Here is a 19,202-nt window from a genome sequence, read left to right as displayed (position 1 = left end):
AGAACTCAATTACTCTTGGGGTAAGGTCATCTACTGAAACCAATTTATTCCTCTTTTAAAAGCAGTATGAAAATCACTATTTCCAAGTAGTTACTGGCATCATCATTTACATGCTCTGTCCTCTCCCTCCTGTTTAACAAATTATTGTTTGGAGGAATCAAGAAAAAGCACAGAGCTCTCTCCTGGGCATCCAGGCTCAAAATCTCAAGAGTCATCCTTTGCTCTTGTTGCTCCTAAATTACTACTATACTTTGGTATGTGCAGAGAAAAATGGTCCACAAATTTTGCTTTTAATAATGGTAACCCTAGGCCAGGCGTGGTGGCTCATGCTTGTAATCCCAACACTTTGGGAGGTCAAGGTAGGTGGATCACCTGAGGTTGGGAGTTGGAGACCAGCCTGACCAACATGGAGAAACCCCATCTCTACTAAAAAATACAAAATTAGCCAGGCGTGGTGGTGCAAGCCTGTAATCCCAGCTACTCAGGAGATAGAGGCAGGAGATTTGCTTGAACCCGGGAGGCGGAGGTTGCGGTAAGTCGAGATCGTGCCATTGCACTCTAGCCTGGGCAACAAGAGCGAAACTCTGTCTCAAAAAAAAAAAAAGGTAACCCTAAGCAGTGTTTTCGTTATCTATTTTCGAGGGAGGGTATGGAGTTAAACCCTAAAATGTTTCTTAATGATCCCTGCCTTCTGGTATTCATGCCCCGATATAATCTCTTCTTCTTGAGTGTGGGCCGAACCTATAACTTCTTTTTTTTTTTTATTATTTTAATTCAGTCTCCATAGAGATGTCAAAAATTACCATTGCCAACCTATGCTGCAAGTTGTCACTGCAGTGTATTGGGAAAAGTTTTCAATTATTTTAATAATCACACCTCGGATAAACCTCATTAGCTAGGATACTGCCACTGGGCAAAGCTGTAACCTGTCTCTAACAGAATATGGCAAAGGAGGCAGTATGTCACTTTTATGATTGTATTAGGTAAGACTACAGTGTCTGTCTTACTAGGAAACACTCTTCCTCGCTGTCTTAGTGAAACAAGCTGCTACGTTGTGAGCTACTCTACATGAGGCAAGGAACTGAGTGCACCAGCAAAAACCAAGGCCCTCAGTCTGACAGTCTACGAGGATTGAATGCCACCAACCATCAGGTAAGCCTGGAACCCTCCCCAGTAGAGTGCTCAGATAAGAATACAGCCCGAGCCAACCCTTGGATTATAAGTTTGCAGAGGACCTGGCTAAGCTATGCTTGAACTCCTCACCCACAGAAACTGTGAGAAAACAAATGTGTTGTTTCAGCTACTATATTTGTGGTATTACTGTCACACAGCAACAGATAATATAGAGTGGGATCTATATATACTTGAATAGTTATATACTTTTCCTTTTATAGTAAGCATACACTATGTTTATACTAAAAAAAGTTTATAAATTGTTTTGTGAAACTTGGCTTAGAAATAAATATCCTATTTAATATTTTGTATGCCCATTGCCAGTATCAGATGACCTCACAACTGGATGACTATGATTAGATTACGATGATGGTGATATTCAGTCTGGCAGGCAATGCTCAGTCTGGCACTCAAGGCCCAAGTCACCCCAAGCAGCATCTTGCTTCCAAACGTACCTCCCACTCAACCACAAGGAGGCCTCAGCTCCTACTCCAACAACTGCTTCATGCTCTCGCAGTTCACACCCCTGTTTGGCCTGTGCCCTCTTCCTGCCATTCCTCCCTGGCTCAGCCAAGTTTTAACTTCCATCCAGACCCAGCTCACTCCACAAACAGGAAGACATCCAGATGGCCCTGGCTCTCAGGGACCACACGCCATCAACTCCTGCCACAAATGACTATCTGCTGTACCTCATCATCAGCACTTAACATCTGCTCCTGGATCCTGTTATTTGTCACTTCTCCAGCCAGGGGAAAAGAGTCATTCCTCATTGTCATGTGTTCCCTCAGGACCAAGGCCCAACACAGTTGGTATTCTTGTCAGCAATGACATCACGTGGCCCAGGAGTTTGATACCTTTTTGATATATAGTTAACATAACATAATGAATAAAATATTGTTCATGTCTGTGAAGGAATAACTTTTTCAGCTTGAAGCATCAAAAAGCAATCAAAGGATTAGCTGAGACCAGGCACAGTGGCTCACACCTGTAATCCCAACACTTTGGGAGGGTGAGGCGGGTGGATCACTTGAGGTCAACAGTTTGAGACCGGCCTGGATCAGTGTCTACTAACGCTACAAAAAAAAAAAAAAACAACTGGGTGTGGTAGCGGGCACCCGTAATCCCAGCTACTCGGGAGGCTGAGGCAGGAGAATCTCTTGAACCCAGGAGGCAGAAGTTGCAGTGAGCAGAGATCTCATCACTGCACTCCAGCCTGGACAACAGAGTGAGACTCTGTCTCAAAAAAAAAAAAAAAAAAAAAAAAAAAAGTATTTACTGATATGATCTCAAGATTATAATTTTTTTGGCATTAAAATAATGATAGAAACAGAGTACAACCCATAGAACGACATAAGAATCCATGAGCCCATGCGGATAAACAAATAAGGAAAGGAAGGAAAGAAGGGAGATACAGCCCCCTAAGACAGAATATAAACTAATACCTGTTGAAGGAATGATGAAAGTTGGATATCGCCATTTGACAGCCATCACAGTAAAAACGGTTTCAGGAAAACAATACCAGTAGATGCTAAAATAATGGGTGAAAGTTTGATGAAGAAATAAGATATTTACATAGTCTCAAAGTTTCTCTCACAAGAAATGTATTCATTATATAGGGGTAATAACAGCCTTATAGTAGAAAAAGCTGGTAGATACTACCTTAGGTAAGTGACAAAAGTTAATGTCACCAGTAAATGGAACAAAGAGGTTTTCATATGCTTCCTGATAGAATGCACCTGAAAAGGACACATCACTTATGTGGTAATTCTGTGAAAAGTGAATAACCCAAATCAAATTATGAGGATACATCAGAAAAACCCAAATTGAGGGACATCATATTCTTCAGAAATGTAATGTGAAGGTCATTAAAAAAAAAAAAAAAAAAAAAAAAAAGCTTATTCCCCTGTCTCTCACTCCAGTAAAAAAAAAAGTAGAAGACAGAAGGTCTGTTTCAGATTAAAGGAGACAAAAGAAATATGACAGCTGAATTCAACATGTGTTCCTGGATTGGATCTTGACCAGAAATAAAAAAAATTCACCCCATTTTTGCCACAAAGAACATTATTAGAACAAATGGCAAAGTTTTTAAAAGGTCTTGATTTTGATTATATTGTGTGAACGAAAGAGAACGTCCTTGTTTTCAGGAACTACACACTGAAATATTCAGAGCTAAAGGTCGGCAATTTATTTTCAAACAATTCAAAAAACTACATTAAAAAATCTGGGAGCGGGCTGGGCACAGTAGCTCACGCCTGTAATCCCAGCACTTTGGGAGGCCAAGGTGGGTAGATCACTTGAGGTCAGGAGTTCAAGACCAGCTTGACCAACATGGTGAAACTCCATCTCTACTAAAAATACAAAAAAAATTAGCCAGGCATGGTGGCGTGTGCCTGTAATTCCAGCTACTCGGGAGGCGGAGACAGGAGAATTGCTTGAACCCAGGAGGCGGAGGTTGCAGTGAGCCAAGATCTCGCCACTGTACTCTAGCTTGGGCAACTGAGTAAGACTCCATCTCAAAAAATAAAATAAAATAAAATCTGGGAGAGAATAATAAAGCTAACATGGTAAATTGCTAGCAATTGGGGAATCTATATTTTCCAACATAGGGAAAGGTATAAGGGAAATCTTTTTGCTATTTTTGCAACTTTTTTATAAATCTGAAATTATTTTTTGTCATTTTTTTAACCCACACTACATAGGTGTATAAATCTAAATTATTTCAAAATAAAAACTTCCTAAAATAAATATTCAGGAAAAAATATGCATCTATTACATAGGAAGAATACTTTGAAGCCATAAATACCTAAGTGGAAGGAAAGGAACCACACCCACATATAGTCCTGGTGAACATTTCAAGGCTAGCCCCTGGAATGCAGATGTATGCACTCAGCCCCCACAAAAATCACTGAGCACTCATTCCACAAGGTGGCAGAGCTGCCCCAAATGCCAGAATTAGGTTGGAACAGTTAGCTCTGGACTAGATGTGTTGCCCTCCCAGCTCCTCCTCCTCCTGCTGCCCACGAGCCTCCTTCACACCAATTTATCAGATTGTGACTCCATCTCAGTTTAAAAACGCAAGACTGTGGCACCAGCTCAGGACAGCAATCACTAACGAGTGACTAACGCAGCATCCCAGCTTCCAGGGGCCTGGCTGGATGCTTCTGAAGATGGTCATGGTCCCGCCCTATTTCCTACTTACTTACGTAATACATTCCTGGTGAATGAGTTCTCAACAACCTCCCGTTCCCCCAGCAATCTTTCTGGATCATTCTGTACTCACACCACTAAACCTATGTTCCAAAAGAAACACCAGAAACACCATTCAGTTTCCAGATCAAGACATTTTCCACAACTCAAAGAATTCAAAAGGCACCATCCAGTCCTGGAGTACTGACATCACTTGTACCACACACTACCCTCCAAACCTAGCCACCCTGCTAAGTCTCTTACTCTGAGTGTACACACTGCTTTAATGAGTGCCCCGAGAGCAGAAGTTTGCATCACATACTGTGCAATGCCCCTAAAGGCAGGGACTCTGTTCATTTCACTTGATTTATATAGCACCCAGCATCTTATCAGATGGAATTAGGCACTCAGCAGGAAAACAACAGTTACAGACTCTGGGCCAAGGTACACTGGCTCACACCTGTAATTTCAGCGCTTTGGGAAGCCGAGGCAAGTGGATTGCTTGAGCTCAGGAGTTCGAGACCAGCCTGGGCAAAATGGCAAAACCCTGTCTCTACAAAAAATACAAAAATTAGCCAGGAGTGATGGAAAGTGCCTGTGGTCAGAATGATTCAGGAGGCTGAACAGTGGGAGGATCACTGAAGTTCTGGAAGTCAAGACTGCAGTGAGCCGTGACAGTGCCACTGCATTCCAGCCTGGATGACAGAGTGAGATCCTGTCTCAAACAAAAATTTAATTTAATTTTACCAACCTCTACAATACCGACCATTAGGAAGTGTGCCAATCTAGCTAAGTCACTCCTTCATGCCAAATATTAGGCTCTTTGTCTGTAAAACAGGGAGAATTAATAGGGAAAAGTTAGAAAGAACTTAAATATATTTCAGCAGGGGCTAGGTAAATAAATTATGGAACATCCATACAATGAAATAAATTATACGTAATTGTTTTTGTTTTTGTTTTTCCAGGGACAGGGTCTCACTCTGTTGTCAAGGCTGGAGTGCAGTGGTAGGATCATAACTTACTGCAACACTGAATGCCTGGGCTTAGAGCGATCCCCCCACATCAGCCTCCCAAGTAGCTGGGACTACAGCTGTGTGCCACAATGCCTAGCTAATTATATTCTTTTCATTTTTTTCTTTTCTTTTTTTTTGAGACAGAGTGTCGTTCTATCACCCAGGCTGGAGTGCAATAACGTGATCTTGGCTCACTGCAACCTCCGCCTCCCACGCTCAAGCAATTCTCCTCTCTCAGCCTCCAGAGTAGCTGGGACTACAGGCACACACCACCGCACCCGGCTAAATTTTTGTATTTTTAGTAGAAACAGGGTTTCGCCATGTTGTCCAGGCTGGTCTCTAACTCCTGACCTCAGGTGATCTGCCTGCCTTGGCCTCCCAAAGTGCTGGGATTACAGACTTGAGCCACTGTGCCCGGCCTAATTATATGTAATTGTGAAAGGAGACAGGGCTGGGCATAGTGACTCATGCCTCCAATCCCACCACTTTGGGAGGCCCAGGTGGGGGCCCAGAGTTCAAGACCAGCATGGGCAATATATCAAGACCCCATCTCCACAAAAAATTTAAAAATTAGCCAAGCTTGGTGCCACATGTCTGTAGTCCTAGCTACTCAGGAGGCTGAGGCGGAAAGATGGCTTAAGCCCAGGAGGTCGAGGCTGCAGTGAGCTATGATCATGCCACTACACTCCAGCCTGGGTGACAGAGCAAAACCCTTCTCAAACAAATAAATGAATGAATACATAAATAAATATTACCCATCATATTACTGATATGTTTCCCCATGGACCTACTTGCTCTGGCAGGGAATAAAAAGTATTCAATAAAAGTGTGCTTGAACAAGGCCCAGAGGTAGGAGTGTATCTGCTATACCTGCAGGATAGCAAGGAGGCCATGTGGCTGCAGCAGAATCAACAGGAAGGTGAGGCAACAGGTGGCCAGAAGAAGCTGGGCCCTGCAGGCCAGTGTATGGTCCTGAGGCCCTCATGACCAAATACTAACAGTAGTGGGCCATGGGACTATGGGAGACAAGAATGTTAGTTGAATTATCCTTGTATATTTCTGGAGTTCTTTTCAAATTTACGAATATTTTTTTCAATTGCCCAGAAAAAGCATACAGAATAAAGACAAGATGACTGCCATAAATGGGGTGAAAGGCACAGACTGATAAAGTCTGAAGAAAGTCCTGATTTTGAAAATTATATTGTGGTAATGTAGAAGAATGTCCTTGTCTTTAGGAAATATGGATTTTTTTTTTCTTTTTCTTATTTTCTTTTTTTTGATAGAGTCTTGCTCTGTCACCCAGGCTGGAGTGCAGTGGTGCTATCTTGGCTCACTGCAACCTCCGCCTCCTGGGTTCAAGCAATTCTCCCACCTCAGCCTCCCGAGTAGCTGGGATTACAGGTGCACACCACCACGCCTGGCTAATTAAATAGGGGATTTTCTAAAAAGTACTTAGGGAGGCCAGGTGCGGTGGTGGCTCACACCTATAATCCCAGCACTTTGCAAGGCTGAGGCGGGTGGATCACCTGAGGTCAGGAGTTCAAGACCAGCCTGGCCAACATGGAAACCCAGTCTCTACTAAAAATACAAAAATTAGTCGGGCATGGTAGCGTGCGCCTGTAATCCAAGCTACTTGGGAAGCTGGGGCAGGAGAATCTCTTGAACCCCGGAGGCAGAGGTTGCAGTGAGTAGAAATCACACTACTATACTCCAGCCTGGGTGACAAAAGCGAGAAACTCTGTCTCAAAAAAAAAAAAAAAAAGTATTTAGGGATAAAGGTCTGGAACTTATTTTTAAACAATTCAGAAAAAGTACTTTCTAAAAAAAAAAATTAAAATTTTTTATTTTCTTTGAGACAGAGTCTCACTCTGTCATCTAGGCCGGAGTACAGTGGCATGATCTTGGCTCACTGCAATCTACACCTCCCAAGTTCAAGAGATTCTCTTGCCTCAGCCTCTCAAGTAGCTAGGACTACAAGCATGTGCCATCATGCCCGACTAATTTTTTTATTTTTGTAGAGACAGGGTTTCAATATGTTGGCCAGGCTGGTCTCGAACTCCTGACCTCAAGTGATCTGCCCGCCTCAGGCTCCCAAAGTGCTGGAATTACAGGCGTGAGCCACTGCATCCCATCTAGAAAAAGTACTTTAAAAAACAGAATAATAAGCTGGGCGCGGTGGCTCACACCTGTAATCCCAGCACTTTCGGAGGCCGAGGCGGGTAGATCATGATGTCAGGAGATCGAGACCATCCTGGCTAATATGGTGAAACCCCATTTCTACTAAAAATACAAAAAAAATTAGCCAGGCGTGTTGGTGGGCACCTGTAGTCCCAGCTACTCGGGAGGCTGAGGCAGCAGAATGGCATGAACCCAGGAGGCGGAGTTTGCAGTGAACCAAGATTGCGCCACTGCACTCCAGCCTGGGTGACTGAGCAAGACTCCATCTCAGAGAAGAAAAAAAATAGAATAATAAAGCAAATATGGTAAATTGCTGGCAATCGGGGAATTTGGTTAAAGGTATATTCTTTGTACCATTTTTGACAACATTTTTAATAACAAATTATTTCAAAATAAAAACTTCTTTAAAATATATGCAGAAAAAAATGCCTTATGGCCACAAAATAGCTAAATGGAAGGAAAGCAACCCTGCCAACACAGGTTATCTCCCTATCCTGAAAATTAAGCATTTTTCAGTTTCTCAATAAATTCCTCAAAGCAACCAACCTCAGTTTGGCAGCAACTTACCCCACCTTAACCCACTTCAGGAAGTCTGCAATCAAGTCAGAACACATACCTGACAGTCTCAGAAATGGCCCTGTGGTCATGCCATGCTAGCTGCTTTGCCTACAGTTTCAAATGCCTAAGTGCTACCCATCCTTCAAGGTCCTGTGCAAGTACTACCTTCTTCCATCCCTGCCCCTAAAGCACCAACCTCTCCCCAAGAGGCAAATAGCAAATCCAAATAGCAGTTAATGAATGCTAAAACCAAGAGTGCCCAGTCATCTTTGCATACTCAACAGTTAGCAGTCCTAGGCATATGTTAAAGGCTCAGTAAGTGAGTTGAAGTCAATTAATTTCTCTCTCTCTCTCCTTTCTCTTTCTCTCTTTCTTTCCTTCTTTCACACGGTCTCACTCTGTCGCGGCTCTGGAGCACAGTGTTGCCATGACCATGGCTTATTATAGCTTTGACCTCCAGGGCTCAATCAATCCTCCCACCTCAGCCTCACAAGTAGCTGGGATTACAGGCTCATGCCACCACACCCGGCTAATTTGGTTTTTGGGGTTTTGTTTTGGGGTTTTTGTTTTTTTTTTTGGAGACATGGGGTTTCACCATGTTGCCCAGGCTGGTCTTGAAAGGTCAATTTCTTTCTTTTTTACATGGGTCACTTTAATAACAATACATATACCATGTTACCACCATGGAATGTAAATTCAGTTAGATATGAGAATTTCACAAGCGTAATAACATTCTATGGTATATAAAAGTTTGGGTATACTGTCTGGCCTAACCAGATTGCTCTTAAGCCATTAATCAAAACTATTATAGGTAATTTGTTCAGTTTAATGTTTATAATTCTTATGGAAAAAATAAGCAATGCACACATTTAAAAAGTGTTCATTTACCTTTGCATGAGTGCTTAAAATACATATTTCTATTTCAAGATGACATTTAAAAATTATTCTAATATAACAGCAAATTCTAATAATTTGCAATTACTAAAGAAATAAACTAGAATCCATAAGTTATTCTCATGTTTACAACTGTGATTCTTTAATAAATACTGCTATTATGCAGCTCTACTGTAAGTTTTCTAGATTTGGTTTAAACACACGCACATATACATATTGTCAGTTGTGGGACGCTTTACAAGTTATATTCCAAGCACTTTTTGGACAGAGTTCTTAAAGAGCCAGCCAGCCCACAAAACAGGCAGAAAAATAGTTAAATTAACTGGGGCAAATAGGACTCTTCTATAACATCCAAAATACATGAGACTCTGCAGCAAACTGGGAATACTTCGGGGTTGGCCCGTTATCTTCTTTAGAACTAAGTTCATCTTAACAATTTAAGAAGGTGGACATCTCGACACCATCAACTGCATTTAGGTCACATGTTTCTTTTAAGTTAACTTGACTTCCTTGAATGACCTAGTTAGTAAACTAGTCACTAGTAATTCAGTCACCAGGCATATCAAGCCTGTAAAAAAGTAAGACAATATTCAAAATGCCATGTTACCATCTAAACCCATACAAATTAGTTTATTTTCAACAATAATACATAACTTCAATAATGAGAAGTCTAACTAAAGCAAGCTCCTCCAACAAGACCAAGACAGCATCTCTTCTTCTAAGGCTTAGGTTTTGCCCAGAATTCGCGCCCAGCCAAATTTTTGTATCTTTAGTAGAGATGAGGTTTCACCATGTTGGCCAGGCTGGTCTCTAACTCCTAATGTCAGGTGATTTGCCCACCTTGGCCTCCCAAAGTGCTGGGATTACAGGAATGAGCCACCACACCCAGCCCGAGACCTCTAAACTTCTAGGGGAATTACTAACTTCTGTTTTACTGCATAAATGAATGCTTGCCCAATTACAACAGTCACAACTGCATTCTCCTCTGGCTTTTTTATTTTTCTATTTTTGAGATAGAGTCTCACTCTGTCGCCTAAGCTGGAGTACAGTGGCACGATCTCGGCTCACTGCAACCTCCACCTCCCAGGTTCAAGCAACTCTCCCACCTCAGCCTCCCGAGTAGCTAGGATTACAGGCGCCTGCCACCATACCTGGGTAATTTTTGTATTTTTGATAGAGATGGGGTGTCACCATGTTGGCCAGGCTGGTCTCGAACTCCTGACCTCAAGTGATCTGTCCACCTCGACCCCCCAAAGTGCTGAGATTACAGGCATGAGCCACTAGACCCAGCCATCTACTCTGGCTTTTAAGTCACTAAAGCAAAAAGCAAATACCTCATTAAAAAAAAAAAAAAAATACAGCAATGGGTTCCATGCTATATTTATTCCTCTTGGCTCAAGCTCAAAGTAATTTGACCTCCACCCTTACTATTAACCCTCTTGGAAAATAGATAAGTGCTTCAATCCGTTGCAATGGTTTCAAAATTATTCCCTTAGAAAGGCAAAATTATTCCCTTAGAAAGGACCTTTGTAAGGATGCAAAAGACAACGTGAAATCTCATCATCATCCTTTCCCCTAGACTCACCCGTCCCACCCTTACTATACTTGATTCTGTGCTCTCCACAATCCAGAAACATAGCTAAGTTAGCTAATGCAAGACAGAAATTATGTATGTGTATATCTTGGGAAAAAGTAGAGCCCAAGACCCCATAAAATACGTAAACTTTACAAAAGGCACTGGAGTTAGCTTCCAATCTAGTCTCTTATATGCATGGCGTATTTCCTAGTGGTATAGGAACAATTAACTACAAATTTCAAGTGACATCTAACATAACACTACCCTTAAGACAACATAATTAAAAGCTTAGTCTGCTGAGTCACAAGGGATGTGGCTGATCATCTAGAGCTCTCCCTGCCACGACAGACAACTAAATTCCGAGATTAAATTTCCACCTCATTTATATATGAACTTTAATAATTTGCCCGATCTGTCAGAAGAGCAGGCTGGGAAGAGCACCGACACTGAGAGGAGGATGAGCAAAAAAAGGAAGATCCCTTGCCCCGACAAGCCCTCAAGGCTGAAGCACAACACTATGGACTCAGCTAGACACAGGACTAAGAGAACAGCAGCAGAGATGAGCCAGGAATGAATACTTCAGTACTCTTCTAATTTTTTTAATTTTTTTTTTTTTTTTTTTTTTTGAGACGGACTCTCACTCTGTCACCCAGGCTGGAATAGTACAGTGGTGCGATCTCAGCTCACTGCAACCTCTGCCTTCTGGGTTTAAGCAATTCTCCTGCCTCAATCTCCAGAGTAGCTGGGACTACAGGCACGCGCCAACACGCCCAGCGAATTTTTGTATTTTTAGTAGAGACAGGGTTTCACCATGTTGGCCAGTCTGGTCTCGAATTCCTGACCTCAAGTGATCTGCCTGCCTAGGCATCCGAGAGTGCTGGGATTATAGGCGTGAGCCACCACGCCCGGACAATTTTTTAAAAATTTTTAAGAGATAGGGTCTTGTTCTGTCACCCAGGCTGGCAGTGGTACAATCACAGCTCACGGCAGCCTCGACCTCCCCAGTTTAAGTGATCCTCCCACCTTAGCCTCCCAAGTAGCTGGGACTATAGGCATGAACCATCATGCCAGGCTAATTTTTTTATTTTTTGAAGAGAGAGGGTCTCACTATGTTGATGCAAGACCTTCAATATAGCGAGTTTTGAACTCCTAGCCTTGAGTGATCCTCCCGTCTCGACCTCCCAGAGTACTGAGATTCACTATTTTCAAACAGCTGCTCTACTACATTTATTTTAACTATATAGCATCTGGCCAAGGGAAAAAAAAAACTATTCAAAAAAAATTTTTAAGTTATACAAATAAAAAGTAGGCAATTCTAAAGACACATAGTCTTATTTGTTTTTTAACTAAAAGTTAAGAAAAAAAAATTAGCTGGGCATAATGGCACATGCCTGTAGTCCCAGCTACTCAAGTGACTGAGGCAGGAGGATCACTTGAGTCCAGGAGGTCCTGGCTGCTCTGAGCTGTGATTGTGCCACTGCACTCCAGCCTGGGAAACAGTGAGACTCTATCTTTAAAAAAAAGTCAAGTTTAAACAAAAACCAGAAGAACTTGTCATCAGGAACCTATAAGAAAATCTGAAGGAAATTCTTCATGCTGAAAAGAAATCTTCGAAGAAATAAAGAACATTGGAAATAGGCATGTGTAAATACGACTGTTGCTTTTGCCTTATTGTCTTTAACATACATAATTCTGTAAAGCAAAAATTATAATACTACATTATGAAATTTATAATAGGCCAGGCATAGTGGCTAACGCCTATAATCACAGGACTTTGGGGAGGCCAAGGCGGGTAGATCACTTGAGGTCAGGAGTTCCAGACCAGCTTGACCAACATGGTGAAACCCCATCTCTACTAAAAATACAAAAAAAAAAAATTAGCCAGGCGTGGTGGCACATGCCTGTAATCCCAGCTACTTGGGAGGCTGAGGCAGGAGAATTGCTTGAATCCGGGAGGCGGAGGTTGCAGTGAGCCAAGATCACGCCATTGCACTCCACCTGGGCAACAAGAGTGAAACTCCATCTCAAAAAAATAAATAAAACTTTTTTTAAAAAGGAATTTATAGGATATGTAGATATAATTCATGTGACAACTACAACGTGGGGGAGGTTAATGGAACATTTTTACATAAAGTGGTTCAATATTAACTCTAAAGTGAACTGTGAAAAGTTAAGGATGCATACCATAATCCATAGAGTAACCTCTTTAAAAATGCTAGAAATACATCTAAAAGCTAACAGATGAATTAAAATGAAATTCTTAAAAAATTAACCTAAAAAACAAGAAACAAAACAAAACACAAATAAGATAAACAGACAACCAGCCTGGCCAACATGGTGAGACCCCGTCTCTACTAAAAAATACAAAAATTAGCCAACTGTGGTGGCAGGTGCCTGTAATCCCAGCTACTCAGGAGGCTGAGGCAGGTGAATCGCTTCAACCCGAGAGGCAGAGGTTGCAGTGAGCAGAAATCGCGCCACTGCACTCCAGCCTGGGCAATAGAGCAAGACTCTGTTGCACAGAGCAACACTCTGTCTTTAAAAAAAAAAAAAAGGCAAAACACAGTCAAATGTTAGACCAAAACCCAACCATATCAACAATTACATTTAGGCCAGGCACGGTGGCTCACATCTGTAATCCCAGCACTTTGGGAAGCCGAGGTGGGCAGATCATCTGTAGTCAGGAGTTCAAGGCCAACCTGGCCAATACGGAGAAACCCCGTCTCTACTAAAAATACAAAAATTAGCTGGACGTGGTGGCACATGCCTGTAATCCTAGCTACTCGGGAGGCTGAGACATGAGAATTGCTTGAACCCAGGAGGCAGAGGTTGAAGTGAATGGAGACTGCACCACTGCACTCCAGCCTGGGTGACAAAGCAAGATTCTGTCTCCAAAAAAAAAATTATAAATGTGTATGCATTTAAAAGATCTTCAAAATACGCAAAGCAAAAATGACAAAATTAGGCCGGTTGTGGTGGCTCATGCCTGTAATCCCAGCACTTTGGGAGGCCAAGGCAGGCGGATCATGAGGTCAGATCAAGACCATCCTGGCTAACATGGTGAAACCCTGTCTCTACTAAAAATACAAAAAAAAAATTAGCTGGGCGTGGTGGCGGGCGCCTGTAGCCCCAGCTACTCAGGAGGCTGAGACAGGAGAATAGTGTGAACCCGGGAGGTGGAGCCTGAAGTGAGCCGAGATCACACCACTGCACTCTAGCCTGGGCAATAGAGCGAGACTCCGTCTCAAAAAAAAAAAAAAAGCCGGGCGCGGTGGCTCAAGCCTGTAATCCCAGCACTTTGGGAGGCCGAGACGGGCGGATCACGAGGTCGGGAGATCGAGACCATCCTGGTTAACACGGTGAAACCCCGTCTCTACTAAAAAATACAAAAAAAAAAAAAAAAAAAAAACTAGCCGGGCGAGGTGGCGGGAGCCTGTAGTCCCAGCTACTCGGGAGGCTGAGGCAGGAGAATGGCGTGAACCCGGGAGGCGGAGCTTGCAGTGAGCTGAGATCCGGCCACTGCACTCCAGCCTGGGTGACAGAGCGAGACTCCGTCTCAAAAAAAAGAAATTCAAAAAAAAAAAAAAAAAAAAGACAAAATTAAAGGGAGAAATTAACAAATCCACAATAACAGAGATTTTAACAACCCTCTCTTAGAAATTGACAGAACTAGACCAAAAGGAAAAAAAAAACACAAAAATCAATTTGTCAGAGAAACACCATCAACTACCTTGATCTAACTGACAGATATAGAACAAACACACAACAACGGTAAAATACATGTTCTTCTCAAGTGCATATGAAACATTCACCAGGACAGATCATATGCTGGACCATAAATTAAATCTCAACAAATGTAAAAAGATTGAAATCCTACACAGCATGTTCTCTGACCACAGTAAAACTATATTAGAAATCAACAGCAATAAGGTATCTACAAAAACATAAAATACTTCAAACTAAAACAGCATACTTCTAAGAAACGCATGGTCAACAAATAAATCACAAGATATATTAAATTGAACAAAAATAGAAACACAACATATCAAAATTTGTAAGATGCTGCAAAAGCAGTGCTCAGTAGGAAATGTATGACTTTATTATTTATTTGTTTATTTATTTATTTATTTATTTATTTATTTTTTAGACTGAGTCTCACTCTGTTGCCCAAGCTGGAGTGCAATGGCAGGATCTTAGCTCACCGCAACCTCCACCTCCTAGGTTCAAGCAATTCTCCTGCCTCAGCTTCCTGAGTAGCTGGGATTACAGGTGCCTGCCACCATGCCCAACTAATTTTTGTATTTTTGGTAGGGTTGGGGTTTCACCATGCTGGGCAGGTTGGTCTCGAACTCTCGACCTCAGGCAATCCACCCACCTCGGCCTCCCAAAGTGCTGGCATTACGAGCCACCACGCCCAGCCGGAAATTTATAACTTTAAATGCTCATATTAGGAAGAAAGATCTTTTCACCAGGCAATGAAAAAAAAAGGAAGAAAGATCTAAAATCAATTAGGTAAAGTTCTACAAAAAGCTGAAGGAAGAAAGCAAGATCAAAACAGAAATCAATGATATTTTAAAAAATAAACAATAGAGAAAATTGAAGTAAAAGCTCAGTTATTTGAAAACAAAATAGATAAAGCCCTAGCCATACTAAGAGAGGGAACACAAATTATGAAAATCAGAAATGAAAGGAGCATAACATTAAAATGATAAGGGAATATTAATAAAAGGTGAAAAACATCAACAGAAAATTTTTTTTTTTTTTTTTTTTTTAGTTCACAAAGCATAAGCAAAAGTGTATATAAAAAGAGGATTAATTTAACTCTAAATATGAACCTTCCACAGTCGAAATCTCTTGTAATTCCACAAGGGGAGAAGTCGTTTCCGTTTTCATGGTGTTTTCTCCCATTGACGGGCAGTTCAACTCCAAGCCTGCAGCCCCGGATCCATCCCCAAAGGAGTGGCAAGTCAGTGCAGATGAGACCTGGCCAGCTTCCAAAGTAGACTTCAGCTGACCTAGAAGAAAAAAAGAAAGTTTGGGGGAAATATACATGTATGCAATTCTGAAACCGAAAGTCCTACAACAGTCTAAGAAAGCCAGGGACTTTTTAGAGGAAGGAATTAATCTAAAACAAAAAAGTATACATTCACAGGTTCCAGTACATACAGGCTGGCCTGTGAGCTTCTCAAAGAAAGAGGTTAAAGTGAAAGGAGAAATTGCTAGAAGTATAAACACAAAGGCACGAATGAGATGGCAGCAGAGAGAGAGAAGCAGGGCTCTTCAAACAGTATACCTCCAGGCCAACATTGAGCGGGTAAATAAGCAAAACCAACCACAAATGCATCCAGAAAGTATGTCTATTGAATAAATCATCAGTGAAGAGCAATACATTATAAACACACTACAGCCCATTCAATAGTTTGATTTCAAGACAATTTAATACTTGTGGAAGGCAGAACACAATGATTTAGATTGATTCTCACTAAAAAGGCACCAGGTTGGCAAGACAATTCCTGAACAGACTGACTCACCTTCTTCAGATTCCTTGGTACTAGACAACGTGTCTTGCAAAGGATCCGTATCAACCAAATCTGATACAACCAAGTCAGGATCTAGGATCTCATGGGTCCCATTAGTGGACAGCCTGGAGGAACGTCTCCTCGATAAGTCTCTGTCAGTGTTTTCCGAGTAGTTTTTTGACTTTTCCTGGGCTATTAAACCATTAAGAGAGTTGTAGTCAAGAGACCAACAAGAAGAAATAACTGTGCTACTACAGATTTCTGGGCTGGATGTCTCTAAAAGGACTTTACAGAGAGACTCCTGGAATATTAGAGTAGTGATAAAAGCAAATACCCTTTACTAGTTTACAGTTTTAAGTAAGGGCAAAGCATCCCTGCCAGGATAGAATTTCACTTCTTTAAGGATTCATGGTCTGAAAATGTGTACTAGGTCATGTCCCACTCTTGACAACTATGCTCTATTTTGGGGCTTCCCAAATGTACTAACTTCCAAAGTCAATAAGGTTTATAAGAGCCTTACTTAGAGCTATCACAAATCCTTTCTGGAGTCAACAGGGTACTTTTTATTTTAAATTTATTTAAATATTTGAGCCAACTCACTCCAGAGGGTATTTTTTTAAATAAATAAATAGTATTTTATTATTTTTATTTTTTGTAAGACAGAGTCTCACTCTATCACTCAGGCTGGAGGACAGTGGCACAGTCTTGGCTCACTGCAATCTCCGCCTCCTAGGTTCAAACAATTCTCCTGCCTCAGCCTCCCGAGTAGCTGGGATTACAGGTACCTGCCACCACACCCAGCTAATTTTTTTTTTTTTTTTTTTTTTGAGACGGAGTCTCACTGTCACCCAGGCTGGAGTGCGGTGGCGGGATCTCGGCTCGCTGCAAGCTCTGCCTCCTGGGTTCACACCATTCTCCTGCCTCAGCCTCCCAAGTAGCTGGGACTACAGGCACCTGCCAACAAGCCCGGCTTATTTTTTGTATTTTTTAGTACAGACGCGGTTTGACCATGTTAGCCAAGACGATCTCGATCTCCTTACCTCATGATCTGCCCACCTCCACCTCCCAAAGTGCTGGGATTACAGGTGTGTGCCATTGTGCCCGGCCACACCCAGCTAATTTTTATATTTTTAGTAAAGACAGGGTTTCACCATGTTGGCCAGGCTGGTCTCAAACTCCTAACCTCAGATGATCCACCCACCTCAGCCTCCCAAACTACTGGGATTACAGGCATGAGCCACTGCGCCCGGCCAATAAGTAGTATTTTTAAAGTTTCACTCTACATAGAAACCCATCCCTTCCTAAGCCATTAAATTTCCAGTGGCATCCAAATCAAATGTGATTTATGGATATGAAGATGATACCACAGAACCCAGCATTAGCACAGTTTGTGCTTTGGGATTTATTTTTCTTCTAGCAAAAACTCCTTCTGATCCAACTGCATCCTACTCACATTACCTCATGTGACCAGAGACAAACATTAGAGCCTATAGGGAATGGGGGACAGGATGAATATAGAGGAGGCTGACCCAAACAATGTCAAATTCTAGCCACACATAAACAAACTGGAAACTCACATGAATTTTTGTCAAGCCGAGGACGTTTTAATGGGACTTCACATCCTTTTGATATTTTCCGTCTTCTCAATTCCAATGTTATTGGTTGCAAAGTTTGAGAGTTTGAATCCACAGCTACCATGTTTATAAAACCACACAAAAAAGATACATAATTTCTTAGTGTCTGTCATTTTTATATACAAATAAAACATATATATGCAAAAATCACTGCATTATAAATGGACCATCAAAATGTCATTCTTACTTAAGATAAAAGAAAAAAAGTAAAATGAGTGAGAAATTACTTCCTTATAGGAGATACCTTGCAGATTGACCTCCTGAATCTTTTCTATGATCCAGCTCCAGTTTTCAACCTCTACTTGCTACATTAATTACCTTAGCATTGAGCCTAGTTTTGAGGGTACAAGAAAAATGTCTAAGAGAATTTTTTTTTTTTCTTTTGAGACGGAGTCTTGCTCTGTCCCCCAAGCTGGAGTGCAGTGGCGTGCTCTCTGCTCACTGCAACCTCCGCCTCCCAGGTGCAAGCGATTCTCCTGCCTCAGCCTCCAGAGTAGCTGGGATTACAGGCACCCAACACCACACCCGGCTAATTTTTGTAATTTTAGTAGAGTCATGGTTTCCCCATGTTGGTCAGGCTGGTCTCGAATTCTTGACCTCAAGTGATCCAGCCGCCTCGGCCTCCCGAAGTTCTGGGATTACAGGCATGAGCCATGAGATCTGGCCAAGAATTTGTATTTTCTTAAACACAATCCTAAAAAAATTATTGGGAGACTATGCTACTTAATAGTCAATGTTCCAGGCAAGCCTGCTGGTCCCCGGCAAACCCAGCTCTGACGTAATTTAGCAGTACAGACGGTAAGCCTTTGAAGAGTACTTACTATTTAGTTTTTTGTTTGTTTGTTTGTTTGCTTGCTTGCTTGCTTGTTTTTTTGAGATGAAGTCTTGGTCTGTTGCCCAGGCTACAGTGCAGTGGCGCGATCTTGGCTCAATGCTACCTCTGCCTCCTGAGTTCAAGCGATTCTCCTGCCTCAGCCTTCCCTGTAGCTGGGATTACAGGTGCCTGCCACATCTGGCAAATTTTTTTTTTTGGTATTTTTAATAGAGATGGGGTTTCACCATGTTGGCCAGGCTGGTCTTGAACTCTTGACCTCAAGTGATCTGCCTCCCAAAGTGCTGAGATTACAGGCGTGAGCCACCTGCCCGGCATAGTACTTACTATTAATTTTTTTTTTTTTTTTTTTTGAGATGGAGTTTCGCTCTCATTGCCCAGGCTGGACTGCAATGGCGCGATCTCAGCTCACTGCAACCTCTGCCTCCCAGGTTCAATTGATTCTCCTGTCTCAGCCTCCCAAGTAGCTGGGTTTACAGGCATGCACCACCACACCTGGCTAATTTTGTATTTTTAGTAGAGACAGGGTTTCTCCATGTTGGTCAGGCTGGTCTCGAACTCCTGACCTCAGGTGATCTGCCCACCTCGGCCTCCCAAAGTGCTGGGATTACAGGTGTGAGCCACTGAGCCTGGCCCTTA

At 42.0% G+C, this 19,202-nt stretch overlaps 1 protein-coding gene and 1 non-coding gene across 4 annotated transcripts in view; both read right to left on the bottom strand.

Annotated features, from left to right (window-relative positions):
- Window positions 1-19,202, bottom strand: part of PHF20 (PHD finger protein 20) — a 186,820-nt gene that overhangs the window by 67,016 nt on the left and 100,602 nt on the right. For all 3 annotated transcript variants that reach the window (XM_015149104.3, XM_077951704.1, XM_077951705.1), the window contains 3 exons: window positions 17,675-17,788; window positions 16,110-16,289; window positions 15,414-15,593 (listed from right to left, as the gene is read on the bottom strand). In XM_015149104.3, coding sequence (XP_015004590.1) covers window positions 15,414-15,593; window positions 16,110-16,289; window positions 17,675-17,788 — 474 coding nt within the window. The remainder of the gene's footprint in view (window positions 1-15,413; window positions 15,594-16,109; window positions 16,290-17,674; window positions 17,789-19,202) is intronic.
- On the bottom strand, window positions 779-921 carry LOC114670719 (U4 spliceosomal RNA). Its single transcript, XR_003720409.2, has one exon. It is a non-coding gene; the product is annotated as a U4 spliceosomal RNA (small nuclear RNA).

This window comes from Macaca mulatta, chromosome 10 (assembly GCF_049350105.2).
Source record: "Macaca mulatta isolate MMU2019108-1 chromosome 10, T2T-MMU8v2.0, whole genome shotgun sequence".
Lineage (NCBI taxonomy): Eukaryota > Metazoa > Chordata > Mammalia > Primates > Cercopithecidae > Macaca > Macaca mulatta.
The sequence above is the reverse complement of the archived record's forward strand: the minus strand, read 5'-3'. Positions and strand labels throughout refer to the sequence as shown.